Genomic DNA, 21,593 nt, shown 5'->3' on the forward strand with positions numbered 1-21,593 from the left:
ATACAAACTCACAATTCACCTTTGCCCAGACCTTTTGCTGAGCTTTGATACCAAAAATGATGCAGAGATGAACTCAACGGAAACACCAAAAGAAACCAGCACCAACAAGAGATAGACAATAAAATTCTTCTATTTAATTTATCAAATGAACAATACATACACTGGCTCTGCTACAGATTTCTTCTCCCCGTAATTTCGTATCCAAAAACTTCGTTCTCAAACTTGACCTAAACCTAAACCTAAAATTCTATTTAAACTTGCTAAGACAGTCTATGGAACATTCTAGATTATTACAGAAGAAAAAACTAACCCAGAAAAATCTAAATCCTTATCTCTTGCCAAAACCGCTTATAGATTGTTCCAAAACAATATAGAATCGGGTAAACCGACCCCACAAGGACCTATACAAATCCCAAGATAAAATCTTCCAATCGGCATTTTTTATTTGGGTGCTTCTGCACCAAAAAAACCCCAATGGGGATGATGCTCATAAGATGATGTACTAATACAAAAGTTCTTTTTGAATGAATAAGACTCTATTAGGAGCCCAGCACATACAATCAGTACATGTGGTCCTTTTTAGGAGACTTTGAATCATCACTAGAAGATTCCAACCCTATTAGGAGATGCTTCAACCCTGTTAGGAGCTGATAGGAAGTCAATTGAATCCACTATCCAAATTGCTTTAGAACAATTCTCAGGATAACATATCCAAGGGTGAAGTGACTGATACAACAACTTATCTTGCCAATAGAGTTCCTTTGAAGTTCTCAACATATCATCCTCAGCATCCTATGCTCTGATCTCATCAAATTTGCATCCACAGTTCACATATAATAGTGATCATTTATTACAACACATATGACACTTACAACCAAGGTGTTGCCCCACTTTTGTTTTCCAATCTATTGGCAAAAGTGAGTTATGTGTTTTAGATAAGATCAGTGTTTTCCCTAAATTGTCTGAGTCTAAGTCTAGAGCCCTAAAGGCTAGGTGATCTCTATCGGATTTTCCCCTTTTTGCCTTCTTTCTCTTTATAGTTGGGTGGGTGTTTGTTTTTACCATGCGGTTTGGTCAGGTAAGTTAGTACCTAGTCCAATGGAGATCAACTTTACTCATTGCAGATCAGATATGTGCTCTATTTGTTCGTAGCATATCATCTCTTAATAAAACAAGCGTTTGTGGAAATTCGAAAATTGTCTTCTCCTTGGCAGGTTTCGACCCATGAAGGCAATTTCCCGCAAAAGATTATTTAGACACATATAACTCAAGAAGTCCCCAAAGATGCAAAAATTCAAAGAAATTGATATTTGAATCCAAGATAAGACTCGTAAACATTATTCAGATTCATTATTACTCCAATATTCAACCTTGGCAGAAAACCTAGAACTATCTTCTCCTCGACAGGTTTCCAACCCATGAAGACAGTTCTCCGCAAAGCAGTTTGAAGTGGAGAACAAGAGATTGAATGTCTCTCAAACGGGTCCTCGCGCCTTAACTAAGCATTCCCAACTACTAGAAATGCAATTGTCAAAGATTTGACCTAGAAGGAAGCATTGACGGAAGAATGGAAATTGTCTTCCCCTCGGCAGGTTTCCAACCCATGAAGACTGTTACATCCCAATTTTTGACCTAACTTGAAATATAGCCGTTGAGGTTCACATGAAGTCAGTTGGTAGTTTAATTTGTTATAATCTAGCGAAAATGGTAAGATAGTTAGATGTTATGATTTCAAGAGAAGATGACATGTTAATTGATCGTTAATCATGAATTCATGGAATTAAGAAGATGGATAACCGTTGTGATTATTTAAAATGATAATATAATTTCCTTGTAGGGAGCATGTCAGTGGGGTGGAAGCATTGTCAGAAAAGAATTAGGCAGGAGCATCACCATCACTAAACAGATGGGTAGAGGACCTAGCGACTTGGAATAGGATACATTTGTGGGACCCGCATGAGTTATTTAAACAAATAATTTAAATTAAATAATTGGGTTAAACTATAAAACATATCTCAAAGGATTTTCATTTATCTTTCATCATATTATTTTAATTAATATTTATAAACGTTCATATATATATATAAATGATTTGGCACCATTATAATTTAATAATTCATAAAGTAATGTTGCTTGTACATATAAGATTTTAATAACGTTTGAATTATAATAACATTTCAATTATTATAATTCTCAAATTATAACTTTGCAACTCTATTCTTTTTTATTTAATATTCTTTGCTTTTTAACGATAACACTTGGCATGGAGATCGATTTAATTTTTGACAATTTGAATTGTATAATTATTTTCAACTTTATTTTTCTTTTAAAAATTTGATTTGATTGGCATTCAGATGGTTTCTTGTAATTGTTGGAAGCCGATGAGCCAAGATAATTTTTATATTAGAGCCTCCCAAGTGTACCGATTCATTCATCTTTTCCTCATAGTTTCGATGACTCATGGCTCACAATGTTAATGAGGAAACTGCGATTCACTTCCAGATTTTTTTTTACATCTTTTCATATTGCTCTCACATCTCCCTAACCGCAGCCAAGGCAAGGATCGTGTCTTTCTGCCGTAGAAGAGTTCAGGGACAGATTTGCAGTCACGTAAGGATTTTTCCAATATGTTTTTAATATAGTTTCATGTGCCTTGACTGAATAAACCATCGATATATGTATGTTCTCCATCATATTACTGAGCCGGCTATGAGCCTGGCCTATCCATTGGAATCTGACTGAACTTGAAATAGTTTATAATTATTCCAAATTAGAAAATGTTGTGAAGCCGTCTATTTCCTTTTTAGTTTGAAAATCAAATATTTTTGGTTCAACTATTCTGTCCAGCATCTCATTAATAATCTTTGTTTTAGTTTGAAGTATCAACCTTTGAATATGCCATAGAACCTTAAATAATAACTTTGAGCAGAATTTAATACAATCATCTTTGTCTGGTAAATATATATATTCCACATTAAGGAATTCACTGGCGAAATGCCATTAAAAGTGAAGAGGTGTAAAGAAAATGCAGTGGATAAAAACTAGGTACATAATGATAGGTCAGAGAATAAATTAAACATGTTCCGTCTCTTTTCTTTTCTGATTTAGTATTCCTCCATAGCAGGCTAGGCATAGCAGTTTGTGATTAATATATAATACTAGTTGTTGGTTTTCTAAAGTGCATCAGAGATCAATATTCGAGTAACCTTGAGAATATATTATTTATAAATTCAAATGGCAGTTGTTTATAACTTGATTGATTTTATAAGTCAACATCATGCTATCACAATTTTCTGAACAAATCCAAAATACTATTAACACCGAGGAATTCACCGGCAAAGAAGCCATGAAATGGTGAAGAGGTGGAGTTAATCTACAAGAACGCAAAAGAGAAATCAGTAATGATTAAATTAATTAATTAATTAAACATTCAATTTTGAAATGTTTAAAGAACATAATTATGTAATCACAAAGTGTGAAAAGCTGGATGTATGTAATCTTCTTGAGTAATTGACAAAGCCGTCTGCTTTGAGAATTCCAAATACCTAAGACTCACCCAGCTGTGTAGCCAAGAAGATGGGTGATGAGGAGAGAGATAGGAATCATCAATAACATGAATTGGTACCAATTATGACAAAACAAGGTTTATCATTTTTAATATGAATTAATTAATAACTCATGCTTAAAATTGTGATCTCCTACTGCCAAGTTGCATGTTAAAATACCAGGAAGCCCAGTGGTTGGCAAGATGTCCCCTGTCTATTCCGGGTAGGGAGGGCCTTTCTCATTAGAGATCGTGTTGGGATAAGATTTGGTCCCAGGTTGGGTGGTTAAGCCCCTGACAATGTTTCACCTCTCCCCAAGATGTCAAACGTGTGTCAGATAGAGATAAGCTATGCATTCAAATGTTTATCGGAAATAGGTATTATCACTTTTATTTATGAGGTAAGATTAATTGAGTTATTTCATCATTTCCCTAGATGCAAGAGATAGATTTTATGGATTGTTTTTCATTTATATGAATATCGAATATATGTTCTAATCTTGAGTTACTATCATAGTTAAGTAATCAGAAGGAAAGGACTTTGAAGCCCTAATTGATTGAGAGATGACTGGAACCCTAAATGATACAGTGGTATCGGAAGCCCTAATTGAATCCGTGGAATTGGAAGCCCTAATTGAATGCGTCATATTGGAAGCCCTGTTTGAATCAGTGGTATCGGAAGCCCTAATTGAATCCATGGTATTGGAAGCCCTAATTGAATCCATGGTATTAGAAGCCCTATTTGAATCAGTGATATCGGAAGCCTAATTGAATCCGTGGTATTGGAAGCCCTAATTGAATCCATGGTATCGGAAGCCCTAATTGAATCAGTGGTATCGAAAGCCCTAATTGAATCCATGGTATCACAAGCCCTATTTGAATCAGTGATATCGAAAGCCCTAAAAGATTTCAATGGTAATCGATGCCCTAATGATTACAGTGGTAAGTGATGCCCTAATTTTATATAATGGTATTTAATGATAATCGTCATTTGATTTTGGTTTAACAATATTGGATAGAAGTCGTTTTGTGGTATTGTTATAGAGGTATTTGTGGACTAACCCGAGTGGTTGCAGAAGCATCCCTAGTTTGATTTCCATCTCAGTTTTTCGAGGTATGTAGTTTTCAATTTCTGTAGTAATTTCATTTGATGGTATTTCAAGTTTTTAAGCTAAGAAATCTTGTCTAACTGATTTTAACGGTAAATCTTATTCAAATGGAAATGAATGATATAACTGTCTTCTTATGAAACGAAGTAATAACTGTATTCTTTGAGTATGTTAGATGTTAATTTAGACCCGAGAAAACCGAATGTTACAAAGACAGTATTCCAATTATTCAAGACAGATTGAGCTAACAAGCGAATTTGTTCCCCGCACTGGATTTGGAGCATGTCAGAATGATATTAGAATGAATCAAACCATTATAGAAAGAGGATATTGTCAAAATCTCATGCGGCGGATTTTTATCAACGGAGTACTCCAATGGCAACTTTCTGAAACTTAATGGCAAATGGAAAAGTAAGTAATGGACTTATAGAAAGTTACCATTGAGCTCAACGGGACAGTGAAAAGATCCCTAAATGTCCATTGATCTTTTACATTTACTATCCAACAAGTATTTCCTTCAATTTTATCCATGTGGCACGAATTCTGAAGAATAACAGATGAATCGAGAATCTCATATAAAGATGCACAAAAAGTTGAATAAGTTACTTTTGTTCTTTGTTTCATCATTCTATCAATATGCATAACCTTTGAAAAGTCTGTAACTGTTCCATTTGTTGTCTCACTCAATCTTTCAATTCAAAATACTTTTCACAAACTCATGGTAGCCAAGTTCACGGGTTTCGATGGTTTGACTGGGAGATGGATCAGGTCCCAATTGCAGAATTTCACAGACACATCCCTCCGCTTCTACAACATGGAAGATTTCCAAAGGAGAGTGAAATCTGAACGAATTCACCCCATTATTGAACTCTGAGGATGCAGTTTAGTCGAGGTTGCTAGTTTTTCGGTTGCAGTCCAAGCCTCGAAGCTGATTTACGAATGCATTCATCACTATAACCCAGAAACCAAGCAAATTGTTCTACCTGACAATACGGTATTAATTTCAACTGATAGGCAAACAGTGGTGAACTATTTGCGTGTGCCTAAGCGAGAAGAGTTCTCTGACTTGACTGTTGGTGGAGCCGCCTCAGAATTCTCAGCAAAGAAAATGATTTGGAGGAAGGAGATCATGAGAACCTGGTTCCAGAAGCCAGAGAGCAATAAGAAGAAAGTTCCTTAAACTTTGTTCAGAACTAAGCTTAAGCCAGAGATAACTGACATTTTGATCCTCCTGCATAGGTTGAAAGGTGAGGTAGAAGCTTTAAATTTCATTGAGCAATACTTCTTTCTAGTTCAAGTTATATGCTCAGACACCCAATACATTGATTGGGCGCAAGAGGTAAGTGAGACTCTGTCCAATGCCCTCCAGGCGGCCAAGTTTTACAATACATTCTATATGTCTTCCTTCTTGATTTACATTTTGGCCTCATTGCAATTATGGTCGGGTCTTCCAAGATTAGAGACTTTCCCTGATGATGTTAAGACTTATGAGTTTTACCCATGTCTCCAATTACAGAATAGTTATGCAGATTATGTCAAGGTGAATAATGTGTTTACCATGAGGATATGTAGGGAACTACAGGGATGCCCAGAGAGGAGATTCAGCCTAGAAGCCATGGCCACCATCAGCCAGTTTGGATGTTACTTTATTCAATTCTCATCATTTTCTTATTTGTGTCTTGCAACATTTGATGGATTTCCCTTGAAACTACCAAGGTATCCAAGTGACATGATCGTGTTGATCGAAATTATACAGCAAGCCCTACAAGTGAACATACTGAGCGGAAGCTTGAAGAAGAAAGGCTACAAATTCTCCATGAAAGTTGGAGCCTTCAACTGTGATACCTGGTCTGATGCCAAGAACATGATGGTGTTCAAAAGGAAATATAAGCTGGACATGTATGAGGTCTTGAGGCCTATGTTCAACCCGAATGGGTATGCCAATGATGTTCTACAAATCACGAGCGTGATAAAACACATCACTAACATTGAGGATTACTGAGTTGATTGCAAAGATGAGTTCGAGAGTCGTGATCAAGACTTTGCGAGGATGACAGTCGACCAAGTGAAGATGTATAAGGTAAACATTGATGTAGATGGAGTTGAAGACGATGGTCAAAATATATATAGCAATGCTTATCTGACCAAGTTGAGGAACACTCCCATAAGTTTGGAAACTTATGAAGATGTTGTGGAGGATCTAGATATGATGATAGCTAGAATCTATAAGAGAACTGAAAGGTGGGTTGAGTGGACCACGCCACGGTGAAACAGGAGCAAAGGCAAGCCCACCCAGTCCTCCCCAAATGTGGCAGCACCTTCATCTTCTCAAAGTGGTGCTTCAGCCACAATCCTACCTCTCACTCAAGAACCCGCTCAACCAGCTGAAGGAGGTGATCAACCTCTTAACAAGAACATACCACTTGATAAAACTTGTCAAGACGGTTCAGTGCTTGTAATTGGAACAGAAACATAGTTTGAAAAGAAGGCGGAAGAATTGAAGAATAGTGCAGTCACTATGGCTCTCTCACCTCACAGCAATCCAATTCCATCCATAAGCACCACATTACTCCTTCCACGTAGCTCCCAAATACAAGTGGTTGATCTTGGAGATGGAGGGAGTAGTGAAAGTGAATCTATGGAGTCAGATGAAGTAGTAAAAGAAGCATCTGGAGCAGAGAAAGCATCTGAAGAAAGGAAAGTGTCTGAAGTTACAAAACTCATTTCTCCGGCTCCAAAGAATCCTTTCTCTTCAGCTTCAAAGACATTAACTCTTGTTAAGAGAAAAATGTTCAGTGCGGATACATTAGGAACAGCATCTAAGGTAATTGGCACAGAATCATGGCTCAAAGATACCTAAAAAGGAAAGAGGAAAAGGAAAGAAGAGGGAGTCCCAAACAAAGAGACTTTATCTCTAGCTATCCGTTCTGTGTCAACATTGAGTAAAGTCAAGAAGCAAAAGACTCTGTCGATTCTTGGCCAAGACCCTGATACATGACACTTAACTATGGAGATTGCTAGGCCCGCCAAGGAAGGAAGAATTGAAGACCTGACTACAGAGGACTTCGCATTGCAGTTTGTAGAACTCGGAGAAGTTAGACGCGACACCAAAGTGGGCTTGTGAAAATCAACAAATGAAGTGATAAAAGTACAACTCGAAGGTCTCAAACTGGCCAAAGTCAGAATAAAGGCAAAGATTCACAAGCTTAATTGCTTCATCAGGCAATTAGTTACCCCGCTGGCAAGTATTTCGGGAATGTCAACCACCAACAACCCTATAGCCATAGACATTCAAGCTACCATCTCCCAGCTACAAGATGATAAGTACTTTAGGCAAATTGGTAGGGATTGGAGTGTAAAACTCAAGTCTAGAGGACTTGCAATCGTAGAACTACTCGAAAATGTAGTGCTGAGGCTTGAAACGGAAAAAGATAACATCTCAGCTAACCAGGCTACTCTATCAACAGAAAAGGCCAAGAGTCAGGAGTGCATCTCATTATTGAAGATGGTCATCCAAATGAAAGCTAAGGAAGCAGTAAAGGCAAAGATTCTACCAAAGGGAGATGAGCCCTTATTTGAATGGCAACAGAGTATGCAATTCAAGGCTGAAATGATTCTAGTAGCAGAAGGACTAAAAGAAATAGAGAGCAAAGTTAGGGAGGAACAAGATAGAGATTATAAATTGCTAAAAGGCCTACACATTGACTCCTAGACCACTGGACAAGGGAAGGAGAAAGTAGGAGTTGTTGTCATGCAAAAGAATTTCTCTATTTATCTGGATAAATCTAACAGAGAAATCTACTAATCATCAACGGCTCAGCGGAAGTATACACATGGCAATGGAGGAATCACAAGAACGGTTGAATGCTATCAAAGACCTAGCCCGAGAACACTCCAAGTGGCTCCTGAGATACACCGACGTTCATGTTCACCGACATGAAGATCTTATTCCGATCATTATCGCCGCCAAGGCCTATAAGGCGAAGTCAGAAAAGGGGAAGAAGGTGAAGTGACGTCTCTCCCACCCTTTCATATTTTGATGAGCAATTATAACTGATAACTAAATCCTTTCCATTTGTCGTTTTGAGGAGATAAGCCGATTGAATTCCTTTTTGTAATGGTCGTCTCAAAATCCTATATGTACCTAATTAAAAGATTAATGAAAGGTCAGCTAATTTTTGGTGTGAGATACTTCATGTTGCAGAGACAAGTTGAATGTGTTTTATATCAATTATTTATTGTTCCATTGTTTTGGTTAGTTAAAGATATCTCTTTTAGTTAAATTGAGTTAAGCAATAAACAAAGCTTTGTTCCCCTGTTTAATACAGCGAACTAAGGATAATAATAGTATTATCGCATTTTTCTTTAAGTTAGTCTCTTGCATACTAAAGTTAGAAGCATTCTATTAAATAGTTAATTCATTGATGGAATTCATTACTGTATCGTCAAATTCTGTGGGTTCGTAAGATGTATGAGTTCACGAATTTGATTAGCATTAACACCTAAATCTTTGCCTAAGTTAGTCCCTATTTAGGCCTAACTTGGTTTACCTCTTTTGTTCTCTAGTCAAGAACAAACCCCCTTTTAAGATTAGGAATAAACAAATTCATTGCAAATCATAACCATAAGGGAGTTGTACCTATAAAATTCAAAGGGAAATCAGTCGTTTAGCTATGATTTCCCAATTGTTGTAATCAATCATTGTTCAAAAGTTTTGGGCATTCAAAGAGTTCATTAGAGTGAACAATTTGTTTACCAACACAAGGAAAACATCTTTCCTTTATACCAAGTCCTAAAACAACGAATTGAGTCGACCTTGCAGCTTCCCATAATATAGGACTTCAATAAGATATTACAAGTTACATTACAAATATAACTTCCTAAAATGATATAACCAAAAGTCAGCCTCCAGAGAATAACCCGCATGTTATCCTTCACAAATATTAAGAAAATGATCGCCAGATTCTGCTACCTCGAACATATCATCATGAACACTTCCTCAACCGAAATCCAAGCCCATTGAACAACTTCAACCTCGCCGAATAGATGTAACTCAATTACCAATACTCTATTTCTTGCACACTAACCTACAACCAATCTTCCGTAAAACTACCATAACTAACTCAAACCTTCATATTAGTTTTCGCGCACTTAGATACATCATAAAGACATATCCACCAACACTCTACTAACCCCACGGAACACAACTCTACGCCCTCTAACCGCGCTAACCAAAATTGATGGGGAGTTTCTCACACAAAGCCTTCTTGCTCTATCCAAAGTGTTCTCCTAGCCTTCCTAGGGTCTTTTCTCTGTACCCTAATTTAGAAGATCCCTTCCTAGTCCTCTCCAACCTAGAAACTCACCTATCAATTCAAGTCAGTCTCCTAACCCTTCAAAACCCCAATATGCAACTTTGTGCTAAACCAGCAGACAAAGTCACCACGGGTTCCCAACAAGGCAAATAAGTGTTTTGTCCAGCCTCATATGGTTCTTGAACATTTCCTAACCTTTCTACAACTTTCAAGATTTTGGGCTTCAAAATCACAAACTAGCATAGTTAGGCCTTGTAGCCCTATGAGCCCCAATTAGGCCTCCTACAAACAAGGAATATTGAAATAACTCCAAAAATGCCTTAACAAACCCCTGTGATGCCTTCTAGACTTTGTCTCATATCAACCTAGACTCAAGGATTTTCTAGGTTTTAGCCCTCCAAAGTGTTTGTACTCTACTTTTCTAGAAAACCCTATTTTTGAGGGTTTCTAGGGCAATGACAGCAATTCCTTCCTAATATGCTGGGATCTTCTTCTCATACCTTCTCCTCTGGCATCTAGACACTTGACTCCTTCAACTTCATTTCCCCAAGCAAGATTGGCTCAGACCAATCAAGCTAACTCTATAAAACTAACCTACAAGCATTCCTTTTCCTAGCCAAACTACTCCACGCTTGCCTAGGGCTTGCTTGCAAAAATACCAAACTTGTTCACACAACCACCAAAATGCATATTTACATAATGTACAAAGGCTAATATTTGAATCCCAAAGGCCATTAGGTTTTAACCATGGAAATTCAAGTTATAGCCATTCTTGTTCAAACTGCTATGTACAGACCAGCAGGAAAAGCAAAACTAGTTAATTTCGAAAACCTATCAAAATGTATCCAAATTCCTCAAACAAGTATGCACAGAGTAGTTACATGCTGCTAAGCAACTAATACATGCAAAACAGTCAGAGTATCAATCCAAAACAATAGATCTCACACCAGAATAATGTTTCCATGTCAATACTTTGCTCCTTGCTCATGAACAGTCTGTACAACACAATCACCAACCCTTCAAAATGGAGTGGTGTGTCCTTATATACCTTATTCTCAACTACTCAGACCCTCAAGTCGAATCCTAGACCTATTTAGTGCTTCTTCCTAAAACTTCCATGTCAATACTTTGCTCCTTGTTCATGAACAGTCCGTACAACACAATCACCAACCCTTTAAAATGGAGTGGTGTGTCCCTATATACCTTATTCTCAACTACTCAGACCCTCAAGTCGAATCCTAGACCTATTTAGTGCTTCTTCCTAAAATTGTGGAAATGTTATCATGACAAATTTGCAACGTTGTCATGAGCAACTTTTGCAATATTTGCAAAGGTGACCTTTTAACATTTCAAACTTGTCCAACTTGATTCAAATCCATCCAATTTGATCCAAAAACACCTATGGACCACATTTTAACACTATCCCTCAATCTTGAGGTATTTTGCAACTTTGACCATAGTTGACCCTATCAGGACCTTATAGCAATAACTAGGTCTTAACAACTAGATCATGAACACACTTGAACTCAACCTTTAACACACTCTCTAAACACACCTTGGGACTTTATGATTAGTCCTTATTGAGTCAATGGTTGGCTAGGCCATTTAAAAGCTAAAATTCCTATTAGGGACTGCCCTTCCCTAAGGTGCTCCTACACCAAAAACTCTCTTTGCAACTATGATTGTTCCATCCAGAAAGCCAATATGTTGACATCCATGACAAACTAAGTCGTGACTGCAACACATAAACACTCAATCATCTCTCCAAAATGTGAACAGCTCTAGTCTAATTTGGCATTTTCTAGGGAGCATATTAGACCCATTGCGACAGAATAGCAAAATAATAAATGGTTATGAAAACCTTACTTTATAAAGCAACATATACTTTAAATACCAACTGGTCTACATCAAGACCCAGGAGAACACATCCATCTAATGAAGTGATGACTAAAGGGCTCGTCCATGCCCTTCAAAACATGTACAGTGATGAGGAATATGCTTAGAACATAGTGGCTTGTCGTTGTTAATCTTTGTGGTCCAAAATTGAGTAGATTAAAGGAGTGCTCAGATAAAGCAATTTCCACTCACCCCCCTTAATAAGTTGTTAGTTCCTCTATTGTAGAGAGGAATTGATCTACAAATAGCTTCATCCAATCAATCAACCAAAACAAGCTCATCTCTAGATGATTGAATATCCGATGGTTGTGCATGGTGCCTTGCAGCTTCAAGATCAACGAACTCCTAAGTATCATCAAGTCCGATCCATACGTTGGTATTTGTAACTCAAAGATGCTACACAAAATGATGAAGAGGCATGGGAGGGATAGTTGGGGTTCCTTTTGATGAAGCAATTGCTCGTAGAGGCAAAGACACAAACTTAGACTCATATTAATGCTATGTCAAATTATAGTTGAAACTTGCAGCCTTTGGGCATTATATTATAATTCTTATATAATACATGTGCACATTGACAATGAAAGCAATTAGATTTTTATTTTATTTTTGTTGACTCGTGCAAAATCTCAACTCAAATTTAATGTAAGTTAATAAATGTCTATCATGAATGGCTATTAAAGTTATAACATGAATATTTGAAATTTTGTATATTTTTTATTTTCCCTAATTTTAAATAGTTGTCCCCTTCAATCCCCTACAAGATGGCCTCCCAAAAGATCCATCCAAGAAATCCATCCCCTTGTCCCCTACCATCCCCATCCTAGAAACTTGGTAATACTTGTTGGCATATTTTTTTTGTTAAAATTATATGGAAACAGTTATAGTTGCTGCAATGTTCGTGATATAGAGTGTCAGCAGGACTGTATAGTGCATCACTGACAATAGTGAGGCATCAACACATGTTGCAAAGCATCATCAGTATCATTGAGGCATTAAATTTGCATACTGGTTGCGCTCAATAAGTTGTGTCAATCTAATGTTCAATGCTTTGTGTGGGTATGAACAAAATTTAAAAAAATAAAGTATATTAGATTCAAGCGTTTCTGGATTAAACTGGGCAATACTACATGATCCATCGTCTTTTATGTTCACTATTGCTTCATCGTGATGATGGATCATGTAATATGATCCAAAATGTTGATGATGAAAAATTACACAGAGTTTAATCCAGAAATGCATGAATCTAACATGATGGACTGTGGAAACTACATGACTAATATAAATTTATTCATTGCTGAAATATCTCTAGGGTTTGTTTTGTTTGTGTTTCCCCTTTCTAATCTGTAGAGCTAGGTGACATTGACTGGCAATGTGGGAATAAGTGCAGTTAGGGCTATTATTTAATTTGAGTCTTCTTCTTGAAAGGTGGCTGAGTCTTTCGGTTGCAATAAAGCGGCTGAGTTTTCCAGTCTAGTAAAGTGGTTGAGCCTTTCAGTCCCGGATAGTCCCTTTACTTGAATGATGGACTTGCCGGCTAGCTGCCACCATTTGAGTGATTACCTTTTGTGAATTACAGGAACAGAAACTATAGGAAGCACTGAGTGATAAAGAAAAGGGCACTTATAAAAATAAGAAACTAAACTTGATTTCTTTCCCTGGAATGTTACACTGCTTTCAGCAGCATTAAGACTTGGAGATAGACACACCTACAAGGGTGTCAACCTGATCACCTTTGGGGATGGAAATCCTCGGGGAATAGTTCATGATATAGAGTGTCATCATAATCATGTAGAGCACTATCAGCATCAGAATGGTGTCAAAAATGGATTGTCAAGGCATCAGATTTGCTTACTGAATGAATGTACCCAATGAATTATGTCAGTCTAGTATAGTTTAATGCTTTGTGAATGTTTGGATAAAATTTTAAAATATAATAATATATTCAACGATGGAATATTTTAGGTCTTGTTTTGTTTCTGTCTAGTGAAGTGGTTGATTCTTCCAGTTCCAGCCAGCTAAACCCTTCAGTTGAGAGGTGGACTTGCCAGTTGATCCCTTACACTGGCCGCCATCATTTGAGGGATAATTAACTCTGATATTGAATTGCGGGAAACGGGGGCAATAGGAAGCCTTGAGAGGTAAAGAGGTGGACAATTTTTTAAATTGGATGTCAAACCCAATTTCATTCCCTGAAATTTAACGCTGCTTTCAGCAGCTTTGACACTTGAGGAGATGCAGACCTACAGGCATGTCATCATAATCCCCCTTCTGGACAGAAACCCTCCAGGGAGTAGTTCAGGATATATTGTCAAAAATTTCATGCAGAGCATCATCAGCCGCAGCAAAACATCAGAATTGCATGTAGCAGATCACCAAGATAATCAAGGCATCAGATTTGCATAATGGGTGCGCACCACCCAGTGAATTGTATCAATCTAATTCACTTCAACGTGCTGTGTATGTTTGAAAAAATTAATTTCATATATATATATATTGCTGAAATATTTCTGGGTTTGTTTTGATTTTGTATGCATTTAGCTCAGATCTTTAGAGAATGAAGGAGAAAAAGGGCTGCAAAAGACGTCCATGATTGGCATTGCCTAGTTGCTCGTGGTGGTGTTCTAGTTAGTCTACATATTTTTAGAGATTAATTATTATAAATAATTTTATTATTATTAAAACAATTAATTATTAATTATTAGACTGGCTGCATAGGGGCTGCAGAAGACGTCCATGATTGGCATCTCCTAGTTGCTCATGGTGATGTTCTATTTAGCCAACATAATTTTTTGTCGATTAATTGTTATAAATTATTTTATTATAAATAATATTTTTATTATTACAGTAATAAATTATTAATAATAATTAATGATTATTAGACTGGTTGCACAAACCTTGAGCACCTTCATCTTCGCTCCAATGATTTAAAACTAAACGTTCTTCTCAGATGGTAGTCTTCTTCAACTCTTTCCCTCTAATGTATATCCCAACCTGCTGTCAACTCCTAAACCCAAATGCCTGGGCTACCTCATCAATGAGTTGTGCTTGATGTCAGATCTGTACTGAAATCTTTGAAAGCACTCCTTTGAATCGCGGTCTCCTTCATCCTTTGAAAACAATTGCTTGTTTTCAATTGTTTAGCCATGACTCTCCCACCATGCCCTGTTTTGTGAAAAAAGCTAGAGCATGAATTGTGCCCAATGGCGTACAACTCCTCGTACACCTTGCAAACAGCTGGGTAAGCTATTTGAAAGCTGCAGTTCGTATATCTATTTTAAGCTCTATTTTTCATGAAGAGGTCTTTTGAAGAAAAGAAAAAAATTGCAAATCTTTTTCTCCTAATTTTCGGGTTATAGTTTTCGGTAGATGAAAATGGAGGGAGACTCGAAATTGCCACGCCAGCTTAATATATAATTTATCATTTGTCAAAATATGCAATCATAAGACTATCAGAAGCTTAAACTTTTAAGCCAAAGTGGACTGCAAAATTCATAAACTGATTACCTTAAAAAAATTCCTAAAATATTTTGGAACAGCTCCAACTCTATTTCTAAAAAAGCTACCTTCCAAAATACCCCATCCCAATAGGTGCCCACTCCTGCCACACTATCAAGCCCAATTAAGCGTTCCACCTTCTCAACAATATCTATAATCTCCGGGGAAACAGGCCTCGGATTCATCCAAAAGAAATGCAGAGTATCGCAAAGATCTCAGAACATTTTAACAAAGCAAGAAATTCGAACAAATTCTGTATCCAACACGAAATTCACTCACCATAAATATTGGAGCCCATACAAACCAAACAGAGCAAGCTACAGAAGTTTCCCCAAAAAAAGGAACAAACAGAACCCATCTAGTATAAATTGAATAAAACATAAAGAAAATAAAGAGGGAAAGAAATATAGGTGGAAGAAGGAACACTCACAACAAGTTCAGACACATCCAGAGCCGAACGCGACTCTCGAAGGGCAGCAACTCCAACTTCAAGGCAGTGGCGAAGACCAGCCTGCGCAAGCTCGCTGCGCTCTGATGTCACGGTACGAGCAATGTCTCCAGCTCCTCCATGAAGCGCTATTGCCCATCCCATCCTCACGCCCTACTCAAACAGAGTTGTTCCTTATCAATTGAAGCGATTCAATTAAGAAAGCAAGAGCTCAGGTGCTAAAATCCACTAGAAATAAGCTTTAGATCATTCATATCACAGATGTAACAATTTCAAAAGTTAAAATGACAAGGACATTTGGGCGTCACAAATCTTCAAGCATATATTCTATGTCATGTTTGTACTGACCTCCGCCTTTGTGGATTCCCATCACCATCTCACCGTATCCCATTTCCAGATTCCCATCACCTTCTGACTGTCACATTTTTTATTCAACTCGAATATTGAGCCAAAAATTCTCTCTGGCCCCGCCAAACGGCAACGGCTACCCAGCCAGTTATTTCGACTGGCTGGGTATGACGCCGTTTGTCTCCTCCGTCTTCCTTCCGCTTCTCCCCATGCACGGACATCGGGGCAGATTTCCGTACCGTCAGTCAGACCCCGCGGCAGTACACTGACAAAAACCGTAAATTGAAATATTTCTTCTCTCCTATAACTGATTTCGCATGTTTGAAATCGCAAGTTAGAGGGTGGTGTTCCATTTAAATTTTCGAAATTCTTGTTTTGTGGTAGGTTCATAAAGTAATAAAGTAATGTAAAAATGAAGAGCCGAGCCCTACATTGTATGACATTGTTATTAAAATTTATTTTTCTTATATTGGAAACATGTCAAATAATTTGTTTATAATTTTTTGAAAAGTTTTGCACTAAAAGTTAAATAACAATTACACTTTTTTATTATTGTTCTATAGAAATCTTGTTATTGTAACAATATGTGCAAAAATGAAGCTTTAATTTTTTATCATTGACTGGAACAATATTGGTTGAATGATAAGAAATTCCAAGTTTTGATTTTTATTATAGATTTATTTTTAGCATCAACATTTATTTTTAACACATTAGAATTAAATAATGTTGGATATGGAAATAATAAAGTTGATTGATTAAAAATTTTATTAAAAAAAAAATTATTTTAATTCTTAAGAGCTTAATATTATGAATGCTTTTACTAATTAAATAAAATATAAAAGTATTCAAATTATTGTCAATTATTTTTCCTATATGTTGTTTACCCCTATCAACATTATTATATCATATTTTTTAGATTCATCTTCTTATGTTTACTTTTTCACACTTCTAGAACATTGTATTTTACTCTAGAAAAGTTGAAAGATAAAAGATGAAATTGATTGATATGGAAAATTAATTTATCACCTAAAATTGTAACAAAAAATAATAATAAATATTGATGCTAAAAGTAAATTTGGGTCATACTACATGATCCATCAACATGTTGATCTTTACTTTATTTCTAATTATTGCTTCATCGTGATGATCATTAGCTGTAACTCAGTTCATAAGTACAAGAAAATAACATGATGGCAACTATATAACTATGTAGATCAAAATTACATTAAAATTTTCACATTTTATTTTATTAGTGAAAAAAAAATTATTAAATAAGATACTAATAAATAATTATTTTTACAAAATATAATGTTACAAATTTATAATAATGTCAAATATGCTCTTAATCTATATGAGTATAATAATCTATATGAATATAATTTTATTATATGTTTAACTTATTGTTATCAAATTGATTATATATATAATTAATAATATATAAATATATTATATTATTTAATATTAATATATATTAATATTAAATAAATATCCCTAATGTTTATATATATTAAATAAATGTCACCAATGTTTATTTAATATATATATATATATATATATAATTAAATATTAATTTTAAATATAATATAATAATTATAATTTAATTGGATATCTATTTTATAGTATAAAAATCTATTCTAATTAAATCTCCTTAAATATAAATGTAACAACATGTGCAAAAATGAGGCTTTAATTTTTTTATCATTGATTGAAACAATATTGGTTGAATGATAAAAAAATTTAGGTTTTGATTTCTTTTATAGATTTATTTTTAGCATCAACATTTATTTTTAACACATTAGAATGAAATAATGTTGGATATGGAAATAATAAAGTTGATTGATTAAAATTATTATAAAGTTGATTGTCTAAGGTTGCCCATTTTATTCCAGTTAGATCATCCTATAATGTAGTAATGGTTGCCAAGATTTATATGGAGTAGGTAGTTAAATTACATGAAATTCCTAAGAAGATTATTTCGGATAGGGATCCAGTGTTTACTTCTTTTCTTTGGAGATCTATGCAACGAGAGTTAGGTACTCAGCTGAATTTCAGTTCAGCTTATCACCCAGAGACTGACGGACAGACTGAACGTGTCAACCAAGTTTTAGAGGACATGCTTAGGATGTACGTAATGGATAGACAAAATAAATGGGAGGAGTATCTACACTTGGTTGAATTCGCTTATAATAATGGATATCACAGTTCCATAGGAATGGCACCTTTTCAAGCATTGTATGGTAGACCATGTAGGACGCCTCTCAGTTGGGATAATTTGGAGGACAGAATTCTTCTAGGTCCTGATATGTTGCAAGATTTGGAGCAGCAAGTTAAAAGGATCAGAGAGTACCTTATTACTGCTCGGGATAGACAGAAGAAGTATGCTGATAAGCATAGGATCGATCGTCAATTCTTGGTCGGTGAGAAAGTGTTTCTCTGTGTGAGACTGCGGAAGAGTCCAATTCGATATGGAAAGGGATCCAAGTTAGCACCACGATTCGTGGGTCCATTTGAAATTCTAGAACGGATTGGACCTGTTTCCTACAAACTTGCTTTGCCACCGAGTCTTTCACGCATTCATAATGTATTTCATGTTTCAGTTTTGCGTATATATACCTGATATTACTCACATACTAAATTGGAAAAATTTGCAGATTATGTATGGACAAATCATGTTGGAACCAGTGCAGATCATTCAAAGCAGAACTATGAGTTTAAGAGGGAGAGAAATAAGGAAGGTAAAGGTCTTATGGGACCCCAATGATGAAACATCTGCTACTTGGGAGGACATTGAGATGATGAGAACAGCTCATCCATTCTTGTTTGCCGACTTCCAAGAGAAAGTTGAAGCTTAGTGGGGGAGGGTGTCATGCCTGACCACTACTATTGTTTTTCTACTTCTAGGACTTAGTGGATATTAAGTTTCTTTTAGTTTGAAACGTTGATTTAATTGTCAGAACTCGATTTTATTCTGTTTAGCAGAACATGAAACTTTTGTTGGATATGTTTTTAGTATCAGTAATACTTTATTTAGTTTGACAGATGACTTGTGATTTTAATTTATTATTACTATCAAGGTATAATATTTTTTATAGTTATTATAATTATGATTAATTGAGTGGTTTCATAAAATTGACATTACTAGTTGCAGTAATTAGATGTCATAGAAGGATTTAGTGATTAAAAGTTCTTAATTTAAGAATTAAGGTTTGAAACTTGCATATGAAAATGCATGATATTAAGGTATCAAATGCTTTCATGAGGTTGAAATTGTCTTTGTATATATTTTTAAATTGTTAAAAGATCAATTACTTTCTTTAAGGTGAATTTGGCATATGGTGTATGCAAATGTTTTAAAAGGGGTTTAATATTTCTAGTTTTATCTTACCCTAAGTTAGTTTTGTTTCATGGCTTTAATTCACTTGTGTGTAAAGGGTTGATTAAATATTGTTTTGCTTAATTGATGGGTTTCGAAATGCTTAAAAAGAGGTGCAATTGCATTGTTTTAAAACTAATATGGCGGTGGCAATAAGACTGTCGTATTCACGGCTCTGTGACGTGGGTTATGTATTCAATGCATGTTTATCATGTAATAGTGAAATGAGGGTTTTTGATTGGCCATTACATTGCGAATTCAGTTCTGCGGTAGCTATGTCAAGAATTGGCCTCTTTGCACTGTTTGGTAGAACACTTGTGTTCTGTTGCTAAAGAATCGGCATTATGAAAGGGTTTAGTTGGAAGGAAGTACTTTCCAATGAGGATAAACACGGTTATGAAGCTTAGATCAAGATATTCTACTTCATTTTTTTTATCCGGTTCATTTGTTTTGAGGTTACATGCGAGTTTTCCAGTTACAACATTTGGAAAGTGTGGTTTTAATTTGGTGTCTGGGGCTTTGGCATCAAGTTTCATTACAGAGCTTTGTGTTGAACATATTTGTCTGTTGAATCTCACGTAGGGGCATTTCTAACCCTACTCACTTATTGTTGTTTATACTGCATTTGATTTTGTAGCATATGAATGATATAGTTGTTCAGATCTAAGGGTTCATATCGATACCTGAGAATGGAAGTATGCAAGGTTGGCATGTATACTATCAAATTTTGTATATTCACATGCTTGAGTATGGGTATGGAGTCATGGCTTTAAAAATAGAGTTTGCATTTGGGTTTATTGTTTCATACTACGGAAATATGTATCAAAATATGTTGTTATCGATTTCTGTTGTGATGTGTTTAGTGAATACCATACCTCTGTATTCATTATTGTATGATATTTTGTCAAACGGTATGCTTGATGTCTGCGGGCACAAACATAATTCCCTATTGTCATGTGAATTGGGCAAAATGTTATTTCTTTCAGAATAAATGGAAGTTAGTCGTGATTGTTGTGTTAAATCATTATTTTAAAAATTAAAATTAGTCATGGTGTTAAACACGTATATGAGGAAACTGTGACTCAAGCATTTTGTCAAACGGTTTGCGAGTAACTCTGCACAAAAGCTTAAAAGGAAAATCTGAATCCGAGTTGAAAAAATAAATACATTTAGGTGTAGAGTAACGAATTATCATTTTGAAATTTAGAGATTTGATCTTAACATAAAGTTTTTTTTTATTTAGAAAGATTAGCATACAACGTATTGAACTATTGATTGGAGTCTGCAACCCGATTGAGGTCATAGCGACATTTTTTTAAATATACCAAGGAAATTTAGGAAAGTATATATGTGGAAATAGTCGACGCCAGTTGATGTATAACATGGCTCAATTGATCAATAACAGTATCAGTTTTATTTGGTTATGTGGAAAAATTTGAATTGCTGTTATTCGATACTGATGACATTTTGTTATATAAGTTTTACGTGAAACCATTATTGAAGTTATACTTATTTGATATCAATCGATTCTCTGTTGAAATGAATACTATTATATATTTAAAGGGGATTTTAGATTTAAGAGCTTAAGGGTTATCATGTGCTACGATGGAAAAGAACAGTGGTATTCTGTTAACCGTTTCTTGTGATAGCAAAATATTAGAGGTTAGTTGTTACAGTATGAAACACTGAAATTAAGATGAGTTAAATAATGATGTGTGTATTTTAGGTAAAATGGAATAATTATTTTGCTAAGACAAGATTTCATTTGTTTAATTATGTTGTGAGGTTTTATTTTAAGAACCTGATACATGATTGTGGATAGGAATTGAAATTTTGCAAATTGAAATTAAGTATACAGTATCATTATATATATGATCTTCTGTTGAATCTTTGATTGAACTTAGAAATAAGGAAATCATTCTATTATGATATATTTTGCTGAGAATATTTCAATAGCATTTTTCTTATGATGATTTTGAAATAAAGATAACAAGAAATAGAATTCTTTCATTATTATGATGCATTCTGTTATTTTTATCAATTCAAATCTGTATCAAATGGGAGA

At 35.4% G+C, this 21,593-nt stretch overlaps 1 protein-coding gene across 1 annotated transcript in view; it reads right to left on the reverse strand.

The window, feature by feature from the left end:
* Nucleotides 1-16,138, reverse strand: part of ASPGA1 (N-terminal nucleophile aminohydrolases (Ntn hydrolases) superfamily protein) — a 124,590-nt gene extending 108,452 nt beyond the window's left edge. The window contains exon 1 of the mRNA XM_089801412.1: nucleotides 15,790-16,138. Coding sequence (XP_089657538.1) covers nucleotides 15,790-15,951 — 162 coding nt within the window. The 5' untranslated portion in view covers nucleotides 15,952-16,138. The remainder of the gene's footprint in view (nucleotides 1-15,789) is intronic.
* Nucleotides 16,139-21,593: the final 5,455 nt, after the last annotated feature.

This window comes from Cupressus sempervirens, chromosome 9 (genome assembly GCF_028749045.1).
Source record: "Cupressus sempervirens isolate cs-2001-9-10 chromosome 9, ASM2874904v1, whole genome shotgun sequence".
NCBI classification, from domain to species: Eukaryota; Viridiplantae; Streptophyta; class Pinopsida; order Cupressales; family Cupressaceae; genus Cupressus; species Cupressus sempervirens.